The sequence below is a fragment of the Ursus maritimus genome, unplaced genomic scaffold (genome assembly GCF_017311325.1).
Source record: "Ursus maritimus isolate PB19 unplaced genomic scaffold, ASM1731132v1 scaffold_4, whole genome shotgun sequence".
NCBI lineage: Eukaryota > Metazoa > Chordata > Mammalia > Carnivora > Ursidae > Ursus > Ursus maritimus.
The window spans coordinates 93,383,567-93,411,474 of NW_024426552.1; the positions used below are offsets into that span (position 1 = coordinate 93,383,567).

The following is a 27,908-nucleotide window of genomic DNA, read 5'->3' on the forward strand; positions in this document are numbered from 1 at the left end:
TTGACTGTAATCCACAAACATGTCCGTCTCTTTGTGGACACGGTGGAGCATCTGTTTAGGTGATTTATGAAAGTTTATAACTGCGTATCCTAGGATTTTCTGGCTCTTGAGACAACACTGCCATTAATATGTTGAATGTGTAAAATCCCATTGAGCATAAAACTGTCAAAGACAGTTGTGTGGTTCGGTATGATAAATGGGTACTTTGGGCCAGCCGTTGGCACATTATCTACCTGACTGCATTGCAGGGAAGAGACGAAAGAATGGCGCACCATCTCCCACCCTCTCATTCCATTCCCTGTACTCCCTCCCTACTTGGTGTGATCTGGTGGACCCCCCCCCCTCTTACTGCAGATGAAATAATTCTGATGAGTTTTCTCCTTCCCAGTGCAATGACAGTCATTACCCGGTTACCAAGTCTCACACAAGATTGACTTTGCAACAGCAAGTTTGCAGTGATCGCTGCTGTATATTAAGTAAAGAATTTCACCAGATTGTAATTTGCAAATGCAGCATTCCCCCTTTATTATTTCCCGTCTATCGTGACCGTTCCATAGTAAGGTTTAATACTTAAGAGTCTGAGGTGGCTGGCAATAGGTGGTGAGCAGTCCTCTCCTGTTTGTCTTGTTGACTATGCTGCTGTCTTTTAAAATCGTGGATGTTTCTAGGCTGGAGTTGTTTCCCTCTAGTGGCCCTGCCCTCCATGGGAGCCCCTAAACTCGGGCCCTCCCCACCCCCACTGCCACTTCAGTTCCATTGGAAAAAAGATCTTGACTGCTCTTCCTGTTCCTCTCTTTGAAAGTGACGCACGTGCTTGCTGAAATCATCTGTGATATATCCAATTTGTGCACTAAAACTCCGTTTTAACCGGCATGTTTATGTGTTCGTGAACCTGCACCCAGACCGGGGAGCTTTGGCCAGTGGGTGAGAGGAGAGGGAGTGTATTTCCTTCCAGCTGGGGGGCTTAGGTGTTCCGGTGGCATCCTGTTCTTGCCTCTGGGATATCAGGATGGCATTGTAATATACCTGGTTTCCTGTACATTTTCCCCACCTGACCGAAATTCTCAAAGACTGGGAGCATGCAGTTTAGGGCTGGCTTAGTGAGACCCTGTAGTGCTAATCTTTTTTTCCTCTGCCTTGTTCCAAACATCATTCCAGATGATACTGTAGTACCAATTCAAGGAACTTCTTGGTTTAATAGGCTTTTAGAAATTGGCAGAGGGACTTACATACCACACAGATTTGTTTGCAAAAAAATGTGATTTCTTGACAATGGACTTAAAACTAAGCTTTTTGGAGTTCTGCTACCTTTAGCCCAATTTCATACCTCTGTGCCTTTGTCCCTGTGATGTCTTGCACAGGTGCCTTTCTCCCCTGGCACCCTTTTCTATCCAGTTGCTCTTCGTTCTCAAAGCCAGCCAAGAGATGACTACCTCTGATGACTGCCTCACCCTTCTCCCATCCAGAGCTCACCCTTGTCTTTCCTTGGGCTTAAAAGTACTTTTATTATGCTAAATGTCTTTAGCTCTAATTGTATAAAAATTACCTAACCTATCTACTGTGTTAGACTTGAGCTGCTTGTGGCCAAGGCCCATGTCTATTCATTTTCCGTTTCTACTCATAATGTGGTTCCAGATACATAGTAGGAGCTCAGTAAATGCAGAGTTATCGGATGTATATACTGGATCCCTTATAATAATAGCACTGGGGGGAAGGGGTCATCTGGCAAAGAAAATAGAACCCGGGTGGAGAAAAAGACTGGGGCAGGGATTGCAATGACCTGTGGGAGGCTGAGGCTGAGGGGGAAGCTGAGATTGGGGCATACACACTGCCAGGGGAGGACACCATGCCACTTTGGGTGGTGGCAGGCATTCTAAGGGTTGTGCACAGCGATGTTAGCAGAAGCGTGAGTAGGGGTAGGGGCTGTGGTAGTTGGAGAGGGAGCCCTGGAAATGGAAGGTTTATATGGGATGCCAAGATGAGACATGGAGCGTGGGGAGAAGGTGGAGGACCCAGGAGATGATGGAGATGTTGTAAGGAGGACAGCAGTAGCTGGTAACCGGCAGCTGTGACACTGGGGAAAGGGCAGGAGGGACCGGGCATCCCTTCAAGCAGCAAGGAGTTATAGCAGGTGTGAGGGAGGGAGTGGCTGTGAGCAGGGCACTTTTGGATGGCCAGTAGTGTCAGGCCGTTGGATGTGTTGTATCTGGCGAGTCAGTGATTGGTGATTAGATTGTATCTTAGGTAGCCAAAGGCAGCTAAAGACTGCTAGAAGAATCACAGGACAGCTTTGGCCTAGTTTGGCAGAAATGAGATCATATGTGACCATGATGCCGCACAAAGAGGATTCAAAGCCTACCTCAGAAATTCAGTGTTTGCCTTCTTTCCCCTTCTTTGCCTTTTACAGACCACTCTGTGAGGCTGGGTTTTCTGTCTTGGAATGAAATCTTAACACAGACCTGGATACTTCTCAACTTCTCTCAGATTAAAAAAAAAAAAGTATTAATAACTTTTATCCATACACCCAGTCTCAGTCTAGTTAAGTATTATGCCTGGTCTAGTCCATATGCATACATTTTATTATATAAATAAAATATCTATTTTATTATTTTATTCATTCAAACGTAGAGCTTTTCCCACTCTTCCAGCTCCTGTTTGCTGTCGATGTGAAGCCAGAGCTGGGGAAGAGAGTTCTGATAAGCTTCCCCTCCCTGTTTCCCCCTACGACATTCGCACTTCCCCTGTACTCACCAGGCAACATTGGCTTCTTTGGAGTAGACAGGGCAGGTAGGGATAACCGAGGACAGGAAAGTCGTACGACATGGCATCAGTTTGCCATGGGCTGCTCACCATGGCGGGCGTGAACCTGACTTATATAGGTTCTCTGTAGAGTCCTACCCCCTTCATTTCTGTGGGTCTCTCACCTGTGTTTTCCTTCATGGCGGGGGGTGGGGGGAATATACCGTCTCTTTCATGCCAGTGAGGTGCTGAGGTTTTCTCACTGGTTCTGATTCAGATCATGTGGACGTGGCAGTACTTGAGCGATACCTCGGTGGAAAAACCCTGGAGTCTTTAGGAAATGCTGTGTTGTACCTAAGAGAGAGGTGGGAGCTAGAAATAGAGATGTGGGGCTAACCGCGGTGGTACAAGTCAAGAGAGTGGACACATTTGCCCAGGAAAAGACATGGAACCTCACAGAGAAGGTTCTGAGAAGCAGGAGCAGCAGGAACTGGCAAAGAAGGTGGGAGGAAGCCCCTTTCAGAGTATTGATTCCATGAAGGTGCAGACTGCGCAGAAGTCAGCTCAGACTTAGGTCGGTTGTGGCTATTTTTTTACCCAGAATGTGGAACTTATAAACATGTACATTTTTATTTTAATTGTGAAGACCATACAGTGTTTCCCCCTGTTTTGAAAATTGATGTTCATTTTATTTAGAATTTCTAATTCTTTCCAAACAAATTTTAACTTTTTTTCTTTCAGTTGTGTATGAGCACAGATCAAGATTAGAGAAGTCCTTGCAAAAGGAAAGACTTGAACATAAGAAAGCAAAGGAAGGTAAATATAAAATGCAGTTTGTGTTCTGTGTTTTTATCACACTCTTCTTTGAAACATCATGTGCTTGCTTTACTTTTTTTTTTCTTAAGAAATTTCTCAAATCAGGGGTGCCCGGATGGCTCAGTCATTAAGCGTCTGCCTTCGGCTCAGGGCGTGATCCCAGCGTTCTGGGATCGAGCCCCACATCGGGCTCCCTGCTCAGTGGGAGCCTGCTTCTTCCTCTCCCACTCCCCCTGCTTGTGTTCCCTCTCTCGCTGGCTGTCTCTCTCTCTGTCAAATAAATAAAATAAAATCTTTAAAAAAAAAATTTCTCAAATCAACCCTAAGTCACTTTCATAGGTAGACAGAGAAAGTCAGACACCGTGTTATGCATCGTACAACACAGTAATTCCTGTATAAGCCTGGATTCCGAATCTTCCATTCAGTGTGCCGCCTTGAGGTGGTTCACATTATTGGTTACACATATTCTATCAGAAATGAACAGCTTTTCGTCTGAATATCACACACATATTGTTACTCATACCTGAAAATTCCATAGATATCCAAGACAAACAGCATGTGTTGTCCAGAATATGACAAATTTTATACATTAATATACATACACATACATACATATACGTACATTTACAACATAATAAATTGATCACATTGTGTGGTATCTTTTTTTTTGGTATGGTGTCTGACGTTACGCACTTGTTTTCATCTTGTGAAGGCTTCTATTGGCACAGCTGATCGGTTCAATTTGAAAAATTAACATTGAGCACGGGCGTTGGGCAATGCTATCGATTTTTATCAGAATTCTTCTATAAAGCACTAGCTTTATACAGCTTGTGGTTTGAAATGATCCGCATTCTTATTTTTATTTATTTGCTCATGTTTTGTGAAATCTTGTGAGGAAATAGAAGCCAGGTATTCTGTCTGATTATGTTGGTGTGGGGTAGAGGGAGGGAAAAGGGGAGGGCAGTATGGGTTAGGGTGTTTTACTGACCCTTGGATTAGGCCTGGATGAAGAATAGGAGTTTAACATCATTAAAATGCTTTGATAGGATTTGGATTTTCCTTGTCTTTAAATGCGGAGTGATTTTATAGAGCCATCTAGTGGATAATAAAGCTTTAAGAGCATTAAAGATGGTTTCCGTGGTTGAGTTCCCTTACTAGTCCTGAATGATTTTAGCGTGCCATCTAGTGGATAGCAATAAATCATCTGTCTTGAGCTGTGCTTCATTTTTTTTCCTCCTTAATTTCAAGGAGGGTTAATCACAGAGTGCACATTTTAAATTCACTTCTAATTAATTGGTTATAATGTATATTTTCTTTACTCAGGACATCAGCTTTAAAATAAAGCTTAAAATTATATAATAGTTTTCTTCCAACTCTTTCTAAAAAGGCATTAAGAGGAAAAATGAAGTATGTTTTCAAGTGGATTGTTTTTAAAGCTAAAATATTTTTCACAAGTCTGGATAAAATTTGCTTAATAATCTTTTAGATATTTAAATATTCCATAATGAGTTAATTACACCCAATTTTCTCTATTTTTTATTTTCTAGATTTTCTTGTTTATAAGTTAGAAGCACAAGAAACACTAAATAAAGGAAGGGTAAGTTTTTTAATTTTTTCTTAATTATTTTATGAAACTTAAGAAGAGGGAAATAATAGTGACAAAATCGTTTACTATGTTGGTCATTCGGGCTGAAGTACATACACATTCGCATATGTATATATACACACACATGCATGTGTGTATGTATGTATGTATTTATTGCTGCCCAAAAACCCCTGCAGTGTTGCTGTCACTTGCACGGTCCAAACCAACTGGAGAAAAGCAAGTTTTCTCTTACTCTAAGAAGAATATATATATATATATAACCATTAGTTGAATGAAACATTGACATTTTGGGGTATTAAAACTGAGAAGGGTCAGTGCCTCGGACAGCTAGGAGGCTGTCAGCTTTCAACTCTTACCTCCTCTAAAAGCCCCAGCTAAAACTGTGTGCTTTCTGTTGTGCATTTCGTAATGTAGTTTCTTTGTAAAGTAAAAGAGTAAAGCAATAGAAAAAAAAAGCAATAGAGCAGAAATGCAGTTCATTTTAGAAATTGTAAAAAAAATGAAAGAAAAAAAGGTTGTGGGCATACTTGAGCTGGAGCCAAAGTAGGGGTGTGGCATGTCAGATAGAAGAGCCCAGCACGGGGAGAGAGTATGGTCGAGCGTCTTGTGCACAGACTGCTACGGCTGCCTAGGACTGTGGACATGTGTGAGGTCCCTGTGTCAGATGTTCAGCCGGGACACACACATAACCCACTGGAACATGGCTTAGGCTCAAGGTTCAGTCCTGGCTCTGCTACTAATGGAAATGTTTGCCCTCAACTTATTCCTTATCCTTTCTCCGTTTCTTCACTCTGTGAAATGGGAGTCTCATTTGGGTAAAGTAAGACATAGAGAATTCCTTACACCGAAGTCCGGAGAAGGAAAGCGCCTTTTCTCTCCCCTTTCTTAAGCCTTGCAAAGCTTGTGCGGCTTGGACCTGGTTGGTTTATCCCCACGTCCCCTCGGAGCACCTGGCACAGAGTATCAGCCGTGCGCAGTGACTATGTCTCAGGACAAGTTCCTTGTGCATCAGAGCCTCGGTTCTTTTCAACTTGAAAGGGGAAATAAACCATTTCCAGGGGCCCTGCTAAGGTGCTGTTTTATGATTCCATGTCTTGCTTTTTCTTTACTAAACTCTAGCAAACTTACAGGAATGGTAAGATTTCATTCCTGCCATGAAATAAGGAGATGGCCCTAGAGACATCCTGGTTCAAGCATAGCATTCATTGTAGCTTATATAAGTGAAATAAATGGAATTCTTCTGGTAAGTGCTGTAAGCACTTAAAGTGTGTTTAGCAAGAGAGCCAGATTCGTTCTCTCTCTGTTAACTATTTTCTTTTCAATTTACAGCAAGATTCCAATAGTAGATACAGTGCATTGAATGTGCAACATCAGATGTTAAAAGTGAGTAATTTAAAGTTTTTCCTCATGAATGAATGAAAAAATTAAGTAACTTAAGTGATTAAGGAGAGCATACAGAAAATCGGTTTATATGGTAGGATGGTACGTTAAAGTCATATTTCACTAAAAATGAAGTAGAATTGTAATGTTGTTCCCCTATCTTATCACCCAGTTACAGCGATCATAGTCATCTTATTATACATTTTCTTATAAATCTGTCTGTCTGGTCACCCAATTTTTAATTTTAGTCTTCTTTTTATCCTTTAAGGCTTTTTTGTTTGTGTTTGCTTGCTTAGTTTCTCACAGTGGTTTCCCTTAGATGTTTCTTCTATCTTAGGCACATTGGAGGCAGGAGAACAATGAAACGCCTCCTTCATGTTACTAATATTTAATGTGTCCTTTTACCTACCACAGGAACACAATGTATATTTAAAAATTCTCCTTGGTTCTTGGGTAAAACTCATTATTGTGTGTCAAGAAGACTTAGAAAGAGAGAGGGTGTGGAGGGGAGAGAGTCATGATTTCTGTCAAGCTAGAAGAGAGGCGTGGATTCCATCAAGAGTTCTGCACAGCAGGGAAACCCTGCTGTGATCTCCATATGCCTCCAGCCTCCCTCCCTTGCCTGCCTCTCTTTTTGTTTGGTGTTGTCTTTCCTCCAGTATCAGGAGAGCAAGTCCTTTTTTTCGAAGCCAGAACCCTTCCTAGTATCAAGAAAGCAATGCTTGGATTAAAGCAGACCATCCTTTCACATTAGCATTTGGGGACTGTGGGATTTATCTAGATTGTGATGACAGTGTAGGATTATGACTAGGAGTAAGGTAAATAAGAATCATTCTATAAACAATGTATGACTTCCCCCAAGGGGAAAGAAATCTTTTTTTTTTTTTTTTTTTTTGACTAGGTTACCAGGAAGGCTGAAAATTAAAGAGGGGAAATAAAAAAATGTTGCTGGAAAAACATCAGATTGAAAGAGGAAGTCTGGAATATCCATGGAGGGATAATTTTTCCATTAGCTTTACCTTGTCTCCACAGCAAGTTGAGTCCCTGGGAGTTTCCCCAATCCTTCCCCTTTCCATCTCCCATGGCTAACTTCTAATTTCTTGTTGTTTTTACCAACGTTCAAAATTAAGGAGAAGATTATTTTTGGCCACGATCCCAAACCCCTGATTTGAAATGTAAGGGAAAGGCAGGGGAGCTGCCCCAGTGAAAGCAACCTGAGGAAAAGAGAGCCTTCTGCCTCCCCTGTTCTTTCTTGAGAGGTGAAGGCTATAGACTGTGGTGTCATGGAGAGAATGTACGTCTCTGCTCAGGTTCTCATCTTTGCAGAGTCAGCACGAGGAGCTGAAGAAACAGCACAGCGACTTGGAGGAGGAACATCGCAAACAAGGAGAAGACTTCAGTAGGACATTTAACGACCATAAGCAGAAGTATCTGCAGCTACAGCAAGAGAAAGAACAAGAACTTTCCAAGCTAAAAGGTATTGGAAGTCTGATTAGCTAGTTTATATGAAAATAACTGCCCATTTTAATGTTTCAGTAAAGCAGTAGAACTGTGTTTGCATGGCGATTGATTCACATTTACCATGTGGTGCTTTACCGGCCACTTACTGTTTTGTAACATTTCACAATTATCCTTACCTCTTTGGGTTTGTATAGGGAAACAGAATAGAATACTTGGTGTTTCTCAATGGAGCACGTTGGCCACGTTGGGCAAGATCTCTTTTTCTGTGAGTTGTAAGATACTTAGTACCCCCGTCCCTTCCCCACAACATGCCGTCGATGCTCCACGTCCCAGGCGCCCAGGCGACGACCGAAGTTGCCCCGTGCGTTTCCTGACCTCCAGGGGGCCGGGAGCACTACCTGTTGACCCCTCCTAGTAGCTCTGAGAAGTGCAGGATCTAGAGGCCGTCTGCCCTGGTGAGTCCTGGCCTCTTCAGTTACTGGTTATATGACCACGGACAAGCTGTAAGATCACCACAGGCCTCATTGTCATCATCTGTAGAACCGGGATATTCATAGAAAGTTACCAGCCTCGTAGGTTGGTGCGAGGATTAAATAATTTATGTAAAGCACCTAGGACAGTTACTGATACGTGATCAGTGTCCGCAGGAGGTGTTTTCGTAGTATTATGAAACAAAATGTATCACTCTGAGTGTATGTAAACTCTGAAAAAGGGAAATATTCTACAGTCACCTCTTCAGGTGCTAAATAGGTTTGACGTGTGAGAATTGGTGTAAAAAGTCACAGGATGCTTGCAAAAACAATGGTGAAATCCAAGGAAGGTCTGTGGTCTGGTTAATTATACTGTGCCAAACAGTATTTTTATTTTATATAAGATATCATTGTAGAGGGAAGCTGAGTGATAATTACTTTGGTCCTCTCTGGGCTTTTATTTGCAATGTTTTGTCTATAAGTATTTCAAAATAGTAAGTTATAACAGAAAGGCACACAAGAGTTAAGTAGCCATCGAGGCAGATTACAGAGGGTGAAGGTGGTCTTGAAAGAGTTGGGCCGGGTGTCAGCAGGTGATACCCAAGAGCTGTGGATGTGCAGGGCTGTTGGTTGGCTTGTCGGTGATATGGCAGATGGTGGGGGTCGTTCAGATAACAAACAGAGAAACATCCTCACAAAGGTAACATAAAGCATGTTTTCTTACGTCTACTCTATTTCCTTTCTTTGAAACAAAGTGTGTTTAGAGTAAAATTTTAACAAATTACATGTAGAAGTAATAAATCAGAACCATGGAAGATAGGAGGCCACATGTATATGAGTTCTGCGCACTAAGATAATTTAAGCCTCATAACCTGGTCTGAACTTCGTGGCAGCCAGGACAGAAAGGGAAATGCAGTGCGTTATGGGGCTCTTATCATCAGGAAGAGAATAGACCTCCCCTGTGCGTGGGGCAAGGGAGGGAGAAACAGAGAACGGAATTTCTGGTATCAGTTAATTTTTGGAAGAAATTTCTCAGAGGCCTTACACAATAGGGTGTGACAGTGCCTTTGATGACACTTTATGAGCAGTTTGTCCGTCAGCACTTTTGTTTGAGGTTGATCCTCTGATAAGAGCTTCGGATAGTGAGTTAAAGCAAATGGTGACACGCAGCTCAGTAGTGGCAGCCAGACGTATAATCCAGGTAGTCTCTGGTCGAGTTCAGTGTGACACCAGGAGAGAATTCAGAATTCCTGGGACGTAAACTGGTAGCATAGAAGCTTAGATAATTATTCTTTTCATTTCTGTTGTAATAATAGCTGACACTCAGCAAATGTTCACCATGTGCTAGTACCAGGTGAAACTCTTCATGCAATTATTTTATTTAATTCTCATGACAGCCTGTAAGTGAGGCATTGTGTTTAGCCTGATTTAACAGAGGAAGAAACTGACCCTTCATAAAGTTAAATAACTTACTCAAGGCAATACAGTTAAGGCACAGAAGCAACTGCCATTAAGTTTATAATCTGAAACTCCTTTAGAAGCTAGCAGTTTGGGTATTTGTGTGTGTATATGTGTATGTGTGTGTGTGAGTGTGTGTATTCATACGTGTGTGTGTGCGTGTATGTGTGTACGTATGTGTGTGTATGCCTATGTGTGTGTATGCATATGTGTGTGTGTGTACCGAAGCCCCATCCAGCCGACAGCCACACACTGACAGTCCCCTTGGATTGCCAGTGCTGTCCTATTTTGACCTTTGAGTGGAAGCCTTTCCCACCTTGCTCTTGACCTGTCCTCTACACCCAGTCAGCCATCCAGAGATCAGGGGTGAGGCAGGGACGATAAGGGCGTAAAAGGGGACAGAAAATATGGTGAGAGATGGGGACGGACGCTTTTCTTCAGTGCTGAGTGCCACACTGGAGAGCTAGGGTTTTGTGTGCAGGACGTGACTGCCACTCAGGGATATTTTGCCCAGCACAGTGTAGACTCAGACCTGCTGTCTCAGCATCATTATTAACAGCCTCCCCCTTCCCTTTCAAATGTATCTTCCATTGAAAAATGAATTATATTTTCACCTGCCACCATTCAGCTTCTGCTGAGTCACATGACAATGGGCCTCATGTTGCCAGATCTCAGTAGACCCAGATCCTTGATTTTTAAGTGCTGCCAACTATTCATATGTAGAACACTTTGCATAGGCCAACGCTGCAGGGCCCAGGGGAAAAAAGAGAGAAAGAGAAAAGAAAAATGTGAGTTGGATTCAGCCTCAGGGCTGCCAGTTTATAACATCTAATGTCCAGTTACAGCAAAAGTAAGAAATTCACCAAGAGGGTAGGAGAGGTGGGCCTGGAATCTTTAAGTCATTGAGGCTGTTCCCTGAACAGTAGGCTTGAGATTTGAGAGATTATAGGACTTCACTGAGACAACCACAGTCTCACATGGTAGCCCTGGAAAAAACTGTCCTATGACTATCGGAAGGGGAATTTGTATCAGGCAAGAATTCAGTGGTAGGAGAAGGAAAATATGCTTAGAATTTTTAAGCAGGTAAGTGGGGTTTTCTCTCTGTCTCTTCCTTTATTTCTTGAGTTGTCTTTGTAATTGAAATACTTTTTGGGGTCTGTGGAAATTATTCATGCTATGAGAAATAGGATTTGTACTTTTTGATAACTTTCTTTTTAATTCATGGAGAGACTCAAATCTTAAACCATCCCTGCCTGTTACATTTTATTGAGGACTTGCTTACTACAGAAATACTTCATTTTTAACTCCTGTGTAATTAGAAATCCTTAACTGCTATACTGTGTAGCTTCCTTAAAAGTATTTAAGCTACTGAACCAGATTGTATTGGAATGTCAAGCTGAATCCACGCCACATCCCAAAATGATAGAATTTGTGTTGATTTGGCATATTATACTGTCAAAGTTCAAATCGAATCCTAAAAATAGTTACGTGAAGTCTGAGATATGAAAATAATGGAATCAAAAGCCAGAAAATCTCAAGGCTTTTATGCTTGTTTTTTTTTTTTCCCCCACAAATAGAAACCGTGTACAATTTGAGAGAAGAGAATAGACAACTAAGGAAGGCACACCAGGACATGCACACCCAGCTCCAGGACGTCAAGGTAGAACAGAACCGGGCATTGGCCTGCTTTACTCTGTCAATCAGCTTTACAAGTCACTCCCTAATCGACCTGCATTACAAATCCACATTGTTGTTTTGGGCTTCGCATAAACTGGAGTGTGCCCACTACTTTTACCGCGTCTGCATTGTAAGCTAAAAAATGGTCTGAAAATCCAAACATTTTCATTAATACCGAAAGGATTCTTTGGCTAAGTGGTTGCATTTTAATAAGCTTTTTTATTTACAAAGCTTTATTATAATGAAATATTGGTTCCTTTGGTTTTGATTTCATTGTAAGGGATTATATTTAGGTAGCACGTTTTAGATTTCAGATACTACCTTTTTATCGTCTTCTCTCTACAATGATTTTTCAACGTAGCAAGTGCTGCAAGAACAACAAGCAAGCAGGCAAGCAAGCTGCGTTTGGGTGCTCACACCACTGTCAGCCGAAGATGAATCTGTCTTAGAATGTTAAATCTCAACATGTAAAATTCTTTTTTGTGTAGCAACAGCATAAGAATTTACTCTCCGAGCATGAACAACTTGTAGTGACTTTGGAAGACCACAAGAGTGCGCTAGCCGCTGCACAGGTTAGAAGGGTAGCAGCCTCTATCGGTTCTTGTTACAATCTGCTTAACATTTCCGAATTCCTTTATGCATGTAGTCTCTTACAAGCCAACCTTCAGTCAGTTCTTAGGTCAGAGCTCTCCTGATCCTGAGGATCATGCATGCTTTCGAAATTCAATCAAGAGAATATTAAATAAGCCTTCGATTATTTTTTGCACTGGTAGTGTGGTACCTATGACTATTTCTGCCCTCCACCAGCCCCTACGTGCAATGGTCAAATGCTTGTTTAAATCACAGAAATTATTCCATATATATGGTCTTCTGCCACTCTCTGACCTGTGGTGACTCTTCTTTTGGATCTATAAGATTTTATGATGCTAGCTACCAAATAAATTATTGTCAAGACTTTTTCTTCCATCCCTCTCTCCCTTGCTTCCATATCCCAGCCTACACACACTCCTTTTAGGACTACCCTTATGTGTTCTTGGCCAAATTACAGAAAATAAGAGATCTCATGTCGATGGAGAAGGAAAAACAAGAGTCGTAAGTTCCGTTTTTCAAAGCCTTAGAGCAGTCCCTGGCACAAAGCAGGCCCTCAGTGGTTATTTACTGAATGTACAAACGAACGAATACAAGTGTTGGAGAGCTTATTAAAGCAATACCATACTGTGTTTTACAGCTTTCTAGGAGAAGCAAACAAACAGGAATGGCTAGCTTAGTCACTGGGTTTGTACTTTTCTTCATTCAGAAGAATTAAAAGGAAAACCAGTTATCTGTCCTCATCAGGAGACCATGTATAATTTTTTGTCTTTATAAAATTATGAAAAATATAGCATGTTGGGCCCTGACCCATCTCATAGGCTGTAGCATCTGTATTTGTGGGACTCCTTTTCAAGGTAGTCATTGGCTATCTCCCTATGAAACTGTAGCTGTGTGGCAATTTTTTACAGGTGTACAAATTGAATTGACTTTAGGAGATTATTTCATTTAAAGCCTTCTTTATAAAATTTTTACCAAATATTATTTTATTTGAGGCTGTTTTTCATGCTGAAAAATGTGACAAACCCATTTGAATATTCTGTGTGCTATATGATTGGCCACAAATATTAGACTAAGCAACAATTTGAAAATCCAGAGAAATTTAAGTAAAATAATGCATTTAATGACCAAAACCAAATTCTGCAGTAAGCACACTGGCAGTATTACGGACAAGATTTTGTAATAGAGAAAAATATTTTTATGTAACTTATGTATGATATTCTATTTCTTTAAAAATATTTTCTTCTCCTTTGAGAAGTGGCTCAAGTTGTCCTGCCCACCACCCCTTTAAATTGTTATGTCAGAACTAGGTGTCGTACTTGAAGTCCCAGCTCAGATCCCCATATTAGTACTTTCCCTGGATCTCCTTAGCAAATAAATGCTGCTTCAAACATCGACATTTCTTCTGTAAATCATCTCATGAGACTGTGACTTGACATCCTGATTTTTTTAAAGATTTATTTATTTATTTATTTATTTGAAAGAGAGAAAGTGTATGGCGGGAAGAGCAGAGGGAGAGGGAGAGAGAATCTTGAGCAGACTCTGAGCTGAGCATGGAGCCCAACTCGGGGCACGATCTTATGACCCGGAGATCATAACCTGAGCCGAAACTAAGAGCTGGCCAGGCTCAACCAACTGAGCCACCCAGGTGCTTGACAACCCAATTTTTAAATGTAGTTGAGTGGGGGAACAGCAAGAACAGAATAGAGGGACGCCTGGGTGGCTCAGTCATTAAGCGTCTGCCTTTGGCTCAGGTCAGGATCCCAGGGTCCTGGGATTGAGTCCCACATCCAGCTCCTTGCTCAGTGGGGAGCCTGCTTCTCCCTCTGCCTGCTGCTCCCCCTGCTCGTGCTCTCTCTCTCTGACAAATATATAAACGAAATCTTGAAAAAAAAAAAAAAAAGAACAGAATAGAATTTGAGTTTACAGTGTGTCAGGGATCATTATAAGAACTTTTTATACAGGATTTTATTTAATGTTCACATTCTACTGAGTTATATAACATTGTGTCCTTTTTATAACTAAATAAAAGGAGGTCAAAGGAAGATAAAATAGGTGGCCCAAGATCAGCGATGAGACTGAGCTTAGAGTTTAGGTGCTCTTGACATCATGGCCATGCATAGCTCTTAAGCTGGTGTTTTTGGAGACTTTCCTGCATCACAGTTACCTGGGTCTTGCCCCAGACCTCCTGAGTCATATTTTCTAGGGTGGGGGCCCAGAAGATTGCACTTTTAACATGATCCTTCCATGATTCTCAATGCACACTAATATTTGAGAACTGCAGCATAACTGCTTTCAATATATATCTAGGAGGAGGAGAAAGAAGAAATATTTATTAAAAGTATCACTATGTGGATGTCTTTTTTAAAAATCTTCTTTGACCTCCAAAGTTAGTTTGCAAATGTGTTGATAGATTTCTGGGATAAGGGCCACTATTAGCCATATGGCATACCTTTGTACAAATTACAAGGATGCACTCCTCTGAGACAGATGTAGCAAGAAAACTTCTTCACCTTTGTGTGAATTGGAAAAAAATTAAAAGGCCTCCCCCTTCGTTGGGGTAGAAGAGCATTATGCCAGGGTACACAGCTGGGGTGATAGGAATGCCAGCTGGATTCCAGCCTCCACTCACCCGCTCTGCTGTGCCCACTGGCTGGAAACTTGTCCAGAAAAGATTTCTGTGTTTTTTGTATGTATTTATGTAGGTGTGTGTTTACACACACAGCATTTCTGTTTTAGGGTAACAGTGTTGGTGCATGTAATGAGCTAAGTATGAGCAGTGTCCGTTGATTTTCTTAGTTAAGGCATTTGATTTTTTTTCTGTCTTTCCAGCTCCTTGTATTAAAAATATTGTGCATGCACACACACATACACACCACCACCACATATACACAGATACACCTGGATGAGTAGATTGTAGTTTAATACTTACATTAGTGCCTTTAGCACCTTAGAAGAAAGGAGGTTCATGATTGAGGAATAAAAATCTAGGCTCATTTCATGCCTATGCTATTGCTTTCCTACATCTGCAGAGCGCAATACCAGGAGCATTCTGGAAAGTTAAGGGCCCTATTTGACCACAGGTTGATGGGGGCGGGGGGAAAAGGGGGCCTGAGTGATTTTATAAATAAATAACTGAATATATATAGATATACTCAGTTACTTATTTTAAACTTATGATTCTTCTTCACTGAAAAACATTACTCAGACCATATTGGTAAAAGATATCTGCACTTGTATTTATATAATTGTGTGAATTTTTAAACAGACTTTTTTAATGCTATAAAACTGATTGCAAACTGTCTTTTAATAATGACACTTCTACCAGAAAGTTATTTATAAAAATTCTGTTTAACATAGCATGAGAAACTAACATCTGTCTTAGATATTTTTTCTCCGTTCCCTTTATATCTAATTCTCATTTGCATGTGCCTAAAAATGGTTAAGCATGTCCAAGTAAGAATAGCTAATGCATGGAAATAATCTGCATATTTTTCCTAATTGGCACTTAGGTACAATATTTTAGTCTGGTCTTCCATGCAACCCTAATGTCCATCCATGAACGATATCTCTTTCCCTCCTCAAATTGTACAATTTGCAACCAATTGTGCAATTTATAACCAGACTCAAGTTGCGGAATATAAACAGTTGAAAGATACTCTGAATAGGATTCCAAGCCTTCGAAAGCCAGAACAAGCAGAGCAGCAGAACGTTACCCAGGTGACACATTCTCCGAGACGTGACCACACAGCGAGGGAGGACTTGGCCGGAGAGCCACGGGAGGTAAGAGGCGTGAGCTGGTATTCTGCGATGGGGTCCCTTTCCCCGTCAAGCTGTCATCAGGTGAACTGCTCTAAATATCTCCAACTTTTCCTGCAGAACAGTGGTTCTCCAATTTTAGGGTATATCAGAGTCCCCAGCAGAGCTGTTAAAATGCAGATCGTTGGGCCCTAGCCCAGAATTTCCAGTTCAGTTATTTTGGGATGAGGCCTGAAGATTTGCATTTCCAACTGATTCAGCTGGTCTGGGGAGGACACTCAGAGAACTACTGCTATAGTATTTTCTGGGAAGGACTTTACTGGCTTTGTTTACTCATATGGGTTTATTTTTTCTGAAGGGGCTGTTGTGTCTGAGTTGTTTTTTTTGTTGTTGTTCTTGTTGTTTGGTTTTTTGGGGGGTAGAGTGAGAAGATTAAATGATAATGAGGCTGTTCTGTGATAGCCCACTCAAGTGTTAACGTTGGTAATACAGTTGAACTTGAGGCAGTTCTAGGTCCACACAGAACAAGCCAAAAATTGTATTTAAGAGGTCTTTATAAAACTATCAAAGGTGAGAGTGCCTGTCTCTTAATCCACTTTTTTTTTTTTTTTTTGTATTCCAGCTCTTCATAAAAATTGAGCCTTGCTTAAGAGTATCTCTCATAAGTGGGACATTAAAAGTAGGGTCGCCCTCATCCTTAATTCTAACATAGTTGTTTTTTAATCACATGCATAATACAAATGGCAAGTATGGCTATCTTTCTCCCTGAGAAAGTTGTTTTTAACAATGAATGTTTGAGAAGATGTATCCTGAGTTACCATCTTATGGGAATAATTAAGTCGCTATGGATGGACTTCATAGAAGTCTTCAGTCCTGCAGAGCATTGCTTTACGGGCGGGATGTTCTGTGTCTTCATGGACCCTTCTCTGTTACTATTAAGAAAACATGACCAGATCCCTGTCCTGGGAATTGGTTCTATTCCCTATCCTAGTCTGACTACCTGTTTACTGGATTAATTAATCTTTTAATGACTCAGACCTTTAATTTTTTCATCTGTGAGGTGGCCATAGTAGTTATCTTCTATAACCTTTTTCACATGAATGCTGTGCAGATAAATGGCAAGTATTTGAAAGCACTTAAGGCCCTTTAGAGAAGTATTTCATATAAAGCCAGGGCAGTATTATGTCAAACCTGCCAGGTTTGTGAGGATGTTGGTGAAACATACATGTCCAGGAGTTGTCCTCAGATGTCTGAGAGAGGACTTTTTTCCTCCATTCATTCATTCATTCTGATTTCTTGGTTATAGTTCTGCTAACTTAAGAAGAGAGCCTCACATTTATTTCAATTTGGAGGAGCAGTCTGACCAAATAAGTTATTTTTTCCAGTAAATAAGATTGGGGGGGAGGAGTGATAAATTTTCTTATGATATTATATCATCTTTTTTTTTTTGCCCCTCTTTTCTAAGTAATGAAAATCACATGGAAATCTCTGAAACTTTAAATCCAGTAAAACCAATTTAAACCAACCAATTTTAGAAGAAGAGTTCTCTGTAAAAAGACATGTCTTTTTATGTTGAATTTATGTATTAACAATACAAAATATTTACAAAGAGTTTCCTCTGATTTATGAAGAAATGCTACTTTAATATGTTAAACGTATTTTATTGTATCTGGTTTAATGCGCACTATTTTTAGTTAACATGGATGTCTATTAGTAATGGTATTCTTTTTTTTAATTAGTAAAAAGTAAACCCAACTCATCCTCAATTTGATCTTGTCCTTGTCTTTTCAAATCATTATATTTTTGTTAAAGTTGTGTTCATTTAAGTAAGCTCTACACCCCTCCCCCACCAATGGGGCTCGAACTCATAACCCTGAGATCAGGAGTTGCACATTCTTGCGACTGAGCCAGCCAGGTATCCCACTTTTCAAATCATTATTGAAAACAAAATTTACATTGAAGAAAACTACATACACCCTTCATCACTTGAAGGTTGAGGGGTTTTTCCATTTTGTTTTGAGGGAAAACAGGAGTTAGTTTGCTTTTGAGGGAAGGGTCCGCTGAGATGTGGTCACGTGTATAGGCTTTACTTTTAGGTTACTTACTGTGCTCTTCCTGGTGTGAAATTGTGCTTATGTTATCTCTGTTTTATAGGTGAGATTACAGAGTGAGAAGAGTTAAGTGACTCCATTGCAGCCATACTTTTCAGTCAGGACTCTATTTCTAGACTCCAGGATTTTGCTTATGTTGTAACATAGACGTGGTAATAAAGAGATTGTATCAGTGCTTTCAAAATAGAAGAGCATCATTCCCAGTGATGTGCTTGGCCTAGGTGTCTCGGAGTAGTGATGGGCGGCAGACGCACGAAGCGGTTCCTAGAAGAACGGAAGAAACAAAACTTGACCCTCCCACCCAGGAGGAGCCCGAGTTTCAGGCTCCGGCGGAGCCGAAGCAGCACGGAGCCGACGCCAGAGAGCCCGAGGAGCGGCAGGTGGAAGAGGAGCACCGGAAGGCTCTGGAGGAGGAGGCGATGGAGCAGATCGGGCAGGCCGAGCGGCTGGAGGAACAGGACCGCGAGTGGAAGGACCAGCGTGAACCGCGGGAAGAAGCTGACCTGGGCGGGCACGCTCCCGCCGCCGGGGTACGAGGTCCTCTGCTCCTCGTCCACCAGGGTGGTGGTTTGTGGGCTGGGACGGGGGGTGTGGCTTCGTTTTTAAAGACTGAAAAAGCCTCCCCATCGATGACAATCCCTAAAAGAAAATCTGAGTGAGTTCACTCAGTGTTCTATGCACGTATGTAGATTTTCTATCGTCATGCCCAAAGCAGAGCCACTGGGTACCTCAGAAAGATGCCTGGGGGAACAAGAAGGCTGTTGGTGTGCGTGTTTCCTCTGTCAGGGGCGCCACACAGGGGAGCTCTGTGCTCCCCTCCCTTGAGCAGTAGGAGGAGAGATGAGCTCAAGTCCCACAGGCATCGTGAGGCCGAGAAGGGTCTCATTTTCTGTGATCAGAGGTCTCCTTCTCCCTGTTCACTTCCTCTCAAACGGTGGGTTGGCTTCTGCACATTCATCTTGAAGGTGGTTATTAAGTTGTCAAAAGGCTGATCTTACCCCTTAAGGATGCCCCCCCCCCCCCGGGGGAGTATGTTTAACCAGTCTCTGCTCAGGCTCCCCCTACAGACCGCTCCTCTCTCACATAAATAAGGTTTTCTCCCTTTAAAAAATCCATTATTATTAGGAATCATACTTTGAAAGAACTTGAAGCAACACTGAACGCAGAGAGGTAGCTTTCTTCCGCTGTCTCTACGCTGATACCTAACAGCGGGCTACTTGGCCTTTACATAGATGCTGACCACCTTTTATTTATGACTCTGAAGCTGTGTTTGGCCTCAGACTTTCTAAGACTTCAAGCTGGTTGAGGCTTTGGGCTGAGTACATGGAAAGGCCTCTATTGCACTGCTATATTGCTGCAACCTTAATGTGGAGAAGCCTCTCCCAGTCTTGTGTCCCTCGTAGCGTTCTTCAAAAGTAATCCCCGCCATGGGTTTGATCTCCCTCACCCTTGCATCTTCTTTCCGTTGGTGAAAATCGCGTGTGCTTGTGTTGGTTGGGAGAGAGGGTGACGGAGGAGAGAGCAGTGGGCAGCTCAGTGGGAAGCAGAGTTTAAGAATTCCTATATCAGTTTTTCCTTTCATTGGAAGGTATTGTGTTCTCACTCAGTCTCTTTTTCTTTGAAGAAATTGGTTCTTTGCTTCTCCACCCTTACCTGAAATTTGGCTTTTTTTTTTTTTTTTTTTTTTACTTTACTGTGGGTAACCTGAGACTGGTTGTGCATTCCTAGAATTAATTGGTATCCCTGCATCTTAAACTCTTCATGGAAAAGCCTTAGCCACAGCTTCAGCTCACAAATTGCCCCAATTAATGTGAGGTCACCAAGTGCCCACTTATGGCAGAGCCTTTTGAACATAACATTTAATGAAGGTCCAAAACTGATTTCTTCTGTTGTGCCCTCTCCCAGGTGAGAGGGAGCACATTGCAAATCTGCCAAAATGCCCACAAATCAGGAAGATCAGTTACTCAGAGAAGCCAAGGGCGGCTCAGAGAGTTGGGAAATGGGTGACCTTGGATGACCTTGGACGGAGGGTGTAATCACGGTCCACCTGACAGATAGGGATTAGTTAAAGCAGCCAGCCCTGCCTCCTGAGTTTGTCGTGAGAAACAAAGGATGAGAGAACCCAGAGGTCCCAACTGTTCTTGCTCGGCCCCTGCTCGTTTTCCCTCAGGTATATCCTTCAACCAAGCCGGTCACCAGGTTCCGCTCGGCGTACGAGGAGCAGCTGGAACAGCAGAGAGTGGCCACGCGGCGGACAGAGGAGGCCCGGCAGTTGAGGGAACGCCAGGAGGCTCTGCACCAGCAGAGGCTGCAGGGACACTCGTGGAGGCAGCGGCAACAGCAGCAGCAGCTTCTCGCCAGAGAGGGCGCCCCGCAGAGGCAGGCCAGCCCCGAGGAGGGGCGGCCGCAGCCTCCAGAACAGCTCCGGTAGCCTCCTCCTGATGGGTGTAGATAGCCCCTCCTCTTGTTCTCTTTATTTTTATGTATTTATTTGTTTTTAAAGAATATATTTATTTATTTGAGAGAGCGAGCACGAGGGAGGGGAGGGGGGGTGCAAGCAGGGGAGGGGAGCAGCAGAGGCAGAGGGAGAAGCCGACTCCCTGCTGAGCAGGGGGCCTGATATGGGGTTCCATCCCAGGACTCCGAGATCATGACCTGAGCCCGAGAAGGCAGATGCTTAACCGACTGAGCCACCCAGGTGCCTCACTCCTCTTGTTCTTACAAGCAAGTGGCAGACAGCTTTGTGTGTTTATTACCCACGAGTTTGAGCGTCTCCTGTGGCTGGGGCAGAACAACGGCTTGAGAATTAAATTTCTAAATATTTAATTTCTAAAATAATCAACATTTTCCCCCCTGATTAAAAGTGTTAGGTCTCCAAGCTTAGTTTAGGTCTCAAAATAACCTAGCAGGTTTTGTACTAACTTTATTTTACTTTATCATTTGAAAGGTGTTTTATCTCTTTTAAAGTATCCTTTGAAATTGTATCTGGAATCTTTATGAAACCTAATAGCACAAGGTTTAAAAAAAATTTGTTTATGACTTTTTAAAAAACATTGAAAATTTGTTTATTACTGCCTTTAAATAGAAATGACTTATGGCCAGTTGTGCCACTTAATTTGTCACTGAATTGTTAATGTTTGTGTCCCTTACAGGCAGCAAGCTCCTTATGATGCTATGGATCATGACATTGTTCAGGGAGCCGAGGACCAGGGCATCCAAGAAGAGGAAGGAGGTGGTGAGACTTCTTAGATGATGGATACGTTAATAAGATTACTTGGTAACATGTAGTATCAGCTCAGAGTAGTGTGCACATCTGAGTACACACAAAGGACATCTGTGTACTGCTCTTCTTTTTTGGTTGTTGTTGCTGTTATGTTTTTGGTAATCCTCCCAAACAGTGCACATTGGTGGCCCAGACAGCCCAAGATCATCTATTTCCTTTCTTATGTTTTTCCCGTAGTTTAAGCTTTTTGTATACCGAATTGTTATTTCTGACACATTATCATAGGGCTGTTATACTCTGGGAAATGGCTCCATTTTCGCCTTACCTTGGAAGCCTTTGGATCATTGCCTCTAAAAGTTTTTCAAATTAAGGCAATAGTAGCTTTCACTTGTGGTGAGCATCTCCTATGTAATTTATCAAATATCACTGACTGTATAATAGAACTAGAAAGTAACAGTCTCTCTGGCAGCTCTAACACTCAGCTATGTATCCTTTTTTAAAGAGTCTAAAAGAAAGTGATTACCCAAACTCCCTCTATAGCCTGTTCTGATATTTTATAGCCCTTCTAGTCAAGAAATTGTTTTCCTTATGTCCCCCTGTACAGCACTTTAAGCTTTCTTGTTCCATTATCAGTAAGATGAGAGAACAGTGTATTCTCTTATTTATTTAATGAATCCCTTGGTGCACTTGAAACCTGATGGTTGGTTACCTTGCATCCCTATTTTCTACAAGCTAAATACTCTTCATGTACTTAACCTTTCCTCTTACATCTTACTTAAAAAGTTGTTTGTTCTTCTCTTTGTATGCTCTTATCTAAATTCCCTTTATGGAAATATTTTTTTCCAAAAGCAGCAAGTAAATGTCTGTGAGCTGCAATTTGAGATGTATCTGTGTGGTGGCAGCCCTCCTCACTGCCGTATCAGACGACTCGGGATGGGCTGGATTTGATTTGAGCTCCACAGATGGGGTTGTTCTTTCTTTCATTTCCTGAGACGTTAGCGGTTTCTTCTTTTGGTACCTTGCTATTTCCTCTGATATTACCAAAAATTAGCTGATAATTTTAGCAGTGTCCAGTTGACTGGGCTTTCTTTTATTGAGAAAGTTTTGGCGGTTTTTTTGCATAACAAGGGGGAGAATGCAGCTGCTGTTGTAAACGTTTGTTTCGGAAGGTGAGAATGATGTCACTCACCCACGCTGTCTCCTTAGATACACGGTCTGGGAGAAGGACGTGGTTTTATTCAGAAAAGCTGAGATGTGCCCCGTGTGGTGAATTAACCTCTCTGGAGGAGAGACTGGGGGAGATGGCCTGGAGGAAAGCCCACTGTTGGCTTTTCTTTGAGTGAAAGGGCAGAACCCTGTCTCGTTCATCTGCACTGATGGTATTTCCTTCGGTTTGCTAGCCTACGAGAGAGACAACCAGCACCAAGATGAGGCAGAAGACGACCCAGAGAATGGACGTGAGCCCCAAGACCAGGGGCCGCAGGAAACCGATCTGGAATCTGAGGCAGATGTAAGTGTCCTCTCTTTCGGTCACGACACTTGGACACGCCCCAGGGAGGAAAGGAAACTTGAAGGTTTGCCTGACGCCACGCCTCTGGCTCCAGCTCTGGCTCCAGATGGGGCTGTGATTTCATCAGCGCGTAATTACCTCAGCGATGTTGTTAACTGTAACGCGGGGGTATGTGTGTGTGATGTGATGAGACTGGCCCAGAAGTTGTTCTGGGAAAACAGAAAAGGAGTTTTCCTCTGCCAACTTTTAGACTAATAAAATTAAAACTGAGAAAAGCAAAATTGAGAGGCATTGAAATATGTAGACATTCTGAAAGATGGTGGAAGAAAAAAAAAGCAAGTGTGGGAATTAGAGAATCTGAGAAAGGAAATGGACCGGTGTGGAGCCTGCTGACGAGTCCCCTGGAGCGTCATGTATGTCTTGTGACCATGTCACCTCCCAGCAGTCAGGGGCCATTTTCATCAAACCATGGACGGATGAGGATGTGTGGCTTGAGGAGCAAAAGAAAAATCTGTACCATGGTGCTATAGAAAAGTTCGAATATATATGGGTACAGACCTACCAACCAGGAATGTTCCTTGTGCTTACTGAAAGGACCCAGACTCTCAATTTCGCTGTGTGGCCCGGGGCCTGAGGCAAGCAGGGGTCCAGGGAGCGTGTTTTTGTGCAGATGTGTAGATGAATTTTATAACTTACTTTGGCTCTCCTGTCATCTTTTGCTAGTAAATCAACCACCGTGTTGATGAAATTCAATCTATACTGTCATATGGGTTCTGCTTGTATGGAAAGGAGGATCCATATCCTTCCTTGATAATCGTTGAGAAGGGCTTCCTGATAGCTGCCTGAAGTCCCTTGGATGGAAATGGCTTTTCTCCTTGCACAGGGATGTGGCCATGGGTCAGCATTTGTCCAGGTATGCTCAGGAAAGAGCAGGAGCTCCAGAGAGCGGGGAGCGGGAGGGAGCTAGAGACTGTGAGAGGGCAAGAGAGTGTCTTGCAAGAGGAACGAGAAAGCAAGTGCACACCTGACAGGTGGAGGGGCAGCAAAAGGATGCCCGTTCCAGTCACCCCCCCGGGAGGTGCTGTGTGCTTTGACTACTGGACTGTATAACACTTCACTCTTCCCGTTAGCGGTTTACACGTTCTCGAGGGCACACTGGTGGCCTTCCTCCCATTCCTTCTTTCAATTAGAAATTGTTAGCCTACTTGTCTCTCTGTCTCATCTAATTATTTTATTTTTTTTGGTTCCAGCTTCATTGAGTTATAACTGATTGTTTTATTTGAACGTAACAACCGTGCCTATTAAACTTTACTTGCTACTTGGCTAGACTTGGACCCAGTGTGTACATTTTGTGGGCTTTTGCAAAGGCTTTTGGTACTTTTTTTTCTGAAGAGAATGTGTTACATTTTTCCTGTGTTTCCACACAAATTATTGATGATGCACAAAAAGAAATCTATATAACGAGATTGTGGAGTAATTGGCTTTGTGTGAAGGCAATGATTTGTCACCCTATAGTCCCAAGAAAAGTGTCCCCTGCACTTGCGTGGACTGTATAACCTGGGGTTGCACATAGTAAGTCAGCTGAGACCGCGGTGAGCCCTTGACTATGTTCAGGGCCCCAAAGTGAATCAAAGTGGAGTCCTGTTGTCTGGACTAAATCTCACCCTGAGGCCTCATCTCTGGGAAGCATTTGCCGCTTCAGTCAAGTGTTCTGTTGGTGACCCTGGAGGCATCGGGAAGCTCCTCCTGCAAGCATTACCGTGTCTGCCGAGCTCGGGCTTTAAAATCTGAATCTTTATGAGGATATGTATTATTTTGAAAGGTGCTTTGGGAGTTTGAGTGGCAAATAGAGATCTCAAGTTGATCATGTGAAGGGCATTTGTTGAACAGCATCACTGAGAGCGGCCGGAGTGGGGGTTGGGGGAGAGATTTTTCAAGATACACTGCTGAAGACTGGGTCAGCTCATCGCGTTGTCTCCTGTCCCTAGCCAGGGCAGCTCTCTTTCTTGGTCATGTTTGTTCTACAGAAACATGTTCATGCTAGAAATCGAGCGCTTACTTTTGGGTGAGCCCCTTCTTGTCTCCTTCACAGCTCCTTTCTTAGGTCCTTTCTGGTGGGGCCTTCTCACTCTCGATGGCTCTCCACCCACTTAACATGGGAAAAATCGCTGGCAGGGGAAAGTTTGTATAAAAATCAACATACTCATGAGACAAGTTACAATTTGCCTATCTAAATCTCTCATTTTAATGATTTCTCGTACTTGGTCTTTTAGCTTTTATTAACTATTTTTCTTGTTGTCTAGTTACGCTCACATTTCTTGTGATAGAATTTGGAGGACTGTCTCAGAATCGCTTGCAGAAAACAAGTGCTGTTTGTACTGCATTCTGATTCATTCAGCCTCTGACAAATAAAGCAGGAGTTTTATCTTTTGACGGTGGGATGTGTACTTGTGAGTGTTGGCAAGGACAGATCTGAACAATCTGGTGAAGGACGATTTCATTTTCTGCCAGTGTGTGGCCTTTCAAATGAAATTAAATTGGATCCTGGATTTTGAAGTAGTGGTTGCTTTTTATTAAAATTTTGCAGAGGGCAGCTGTAGAGGATATAAACCCAGCAGATGACCCTAATAATCAAGGCGAAGACGAGTTTGAGGAAGCCGAGCAAGTGAGAGAAGAAAATTTGCCAGATGAAAATGAAGAGCCCAAACAGAGTAATCAAAAGCAAGAGAATGCAGAAATGGAGGAACATTTGGTGGTAAGCAGACGCTAGTGCAGAGGCTGGTTTTAACCCGGGCGTCTTAATCCCTGCCTGGTTTGTGCCAAAGGTGAGCCCTAATGCACGCCGACAGGTTTGCCTCTTTGGTTGGGTTTTAGGCCATCATGTGAAAGGATATGCCCACACTCAGGGAGAGAGGTTAACACCCCTCCTAGGTTTTGTGTTGGGAAGGATTGTTCATCATTTCCTGGCCACCGATGCATTAAAAGTACCTTTTTTACAGCAGCAAGCTCGTTCTTTGTCCCAGCATCTCCACCGTTCAGTAACTTGAGCTTCCCCTTTTGTTTCAACAGATGGCAGGAAACCCAGACCAGCAGGAGGATAATGTTGACGAGCAGTACCAGGAAGAGGGAGAGGAGGAGGTAGGGAGGCGGAATGCAGGAAACTGGTCAGGATGCTTCGCGCATCACAAGCCCCTTGAGTGGCGGCTTCGGCTTTGACAGGCCTTCTATAGACGCCCTCAGAAAGCCATAGGTGGGCTGAGAAGAGGTCCTTTCAAGAGGAAATGGACTGTGGAAGTAGAGACATTTGGTTAGTTAGTAACAAGAACAGGGTCATAGAATCCTTCCTTCTGGTTCTCACTAGAAATTTTGAACTGAAAGAAGACATTCGGCCTTCTAGGAATGGTGGACATAGGTCTATGTGATCTTTCTAAGACTATTTTCTCCTGTTTCTTTCTCTCAAAAAGGAGAGAAGAACAAAGCTTTGCCTATTGAGGGGGTCTGGAGTAACCCCTGTAACTTGCTCTGTAGACATTGCCATAGTTCTCCCTCACAGGGGTGCCCTGCCCCACAGTGCCCATTAGAATACACTTAACACCCTCCAAAAATTTTTTTAGAGTCTCTACTTTTGCTTCTTCCCTCATAAGAATTTAGTGTCATAATGAAATTTAATGATAAAGAAAAGGAAAAATATGTAAGAAGCTCAATTGAATAAAATGCACTTGGGTGGAATTTGTTGTTTTTTTTTTTTTTTTAGATTTATTTTACTTTAGAGAGAGAGAGAGAGAGAGCATGGGGTGGGGAGAGGCAGAGGGATAGGGAGAGAGAATCTCAAGCAGACTCCATGCTGAGTGCAGAGCCTGAGACGGGTCTCAATCTCACAACCCTGAGATCACAACCCGGGCCAAAATCAAGAGTTGGACACTTAACCGACTGAGCCACTCAACTGCCTCATGGGTGGAATTTCTTTCTTTTTTAAAGATTTTATTTATTTATTTGTCAGACAGAGAGAGCGAGAACGTGCAGGCAGGGGGAGCAGCAGGCAGAGGGAGAAGCAGGCTCCCCGCTGAGCAGGGAGCCGGATGCGGGACTTGATCCCAGGACTCTGGGATCACAACCTGAGCCAAAGGCAGACGTTAACCAACTGAGCCAAATTCCTCCATGGATGGAATTTCCTAAATTTCATTTTAGTTTCCTTTTTATTGTTAACTTCTGGCCGATGATTGTTAATTAGTTTCAAGGAGCACCTGTCGTGGTGGCCCATCTGTGTAAGTGATGGATGAATGTGCTTGGTTGGAGCTGGTTCGTCACAGTGCTCTACTGTGGGGGCCACTGCCGCTCCATGGCTGGGGGTATGATACGAATGAGCCAAGGCCCTGTGTTTAGTGTCTCTCTGGCCCAGTAAAGCTCCGGTTCAGAGGGGCTGCTCAGCCAGGCTTCTTGCCGATGTGGGGCTTTAGCCTAAGGGGAACTGCATGAATGGAACGGATGGGCAAATATCAGCCCAGACAGATTCCCCCCACCCCTGGGGATCCTGCCCAGAGTACATGTGCTGCTCTACTCCTGTGCATAGTTTCTCGACTAGCCCCGCTGTTTCATTTTTGTTGCATTTGTTGTCCACTTCTCAGAGCTAATGCTAAAATTTGCACTTACACCAGAAAAACAGAAAGGGTTGTTGCTCTTTACAGCCGTTGGCAGCAGATAGCTCTAGTCATGTGCTCTCTGGCTCCATCTTTTTATTCTTTGTTCTCATCCTGCTGTTCATCCTGATCAAGATCCTGAGCTGTGTTATCACAAGAGAGCACTAGCAAAACTAGCAGCCTTGAATATTAGGACATTTGGCAAGAAAAAGGTATTCATCTGGACTTCTCTTGTAACAGGGTGTCTGGACAAATATTATTCTGTTTCATTATGTCAGATGCCAGATATCTTTGAGGGATTAAAAGAGAGGAGGTTCACCTTGGCTTCTTTTTAAAAATGCAGAAGGGTAAACATTAAATTTTAATCAGTATTTACTGATTTTTTTTTTTTTTTTTTATGTTCATATTATGTCGGTTAAGGTGGAGAGAGCACTCCTGTGATCCAAGCAGGTTTAAGGATAGGGAAAAAAGAA

General features: G+C 42.6%; 1 protein-coding gene across 5 annotated transcripts in view; it reads left to right on the forward strand.

Annotated features, from left to right (window-relative positions):
* Nucleotides 1–27,908, forward strand: part of GOLIM4 (golgi integral membrane protein 4) — a 77,521-nt gene that overhangs the window by 42,033 nt on the left and 7,580 nt on the right. The window contains exons 2-14 of one of the 5 annotated variants that reach the window (XM_008710311.2): nt 3,481–3,555; nt 5,103–5,152; nt 6,491–6,544; nt 7,868–8,018; nt 11,508–11,590; nt 12,096–12,179; nt 15,820–15,978; nt 18,287–18,595; nt 20,236–20,492; nt 21,218–21,300; nt 22,689–22,798; nt 25,386–25,553; nt 25,868–25,936. In XM_008710311.2, coding sequence (XP_008708533.2) covers nt 3,481–3,555; nt 5,103–5,152; nt 6,491–6,544; nt 7,868–8,018; nt 11,508–11,590; nt 12,096–12,179; nt 15,820–15,978; nt 18,287–18,595; nt 20,236–20,492; nt 21,218–21,300; nt 22,689–22,798; nt 25,386–25,553; nt 25,868–25,936 — 1,652 coding nt within the window. The remainder of the gene's footprint in view (nt 1–3,480; nt 3,556–5,102; nt 5,153–6,490; nt 6,545–7,867; nt 8,019–11,507; nt 11,591–12,095; nt 12,180–15,819; nt 15,979–18,286; nt 18,596–20,235; nt 20,493–21,217; nt 21,301–22,688; nt 22,799–25,385; nt 25,554–25,867; nt 25,937–27,908) is intronic. The other 4 variants (XM_040621633.1, XM_040621634.1, XM_040621635.1 and 1 more) reach the window with 4 other exon arrangements.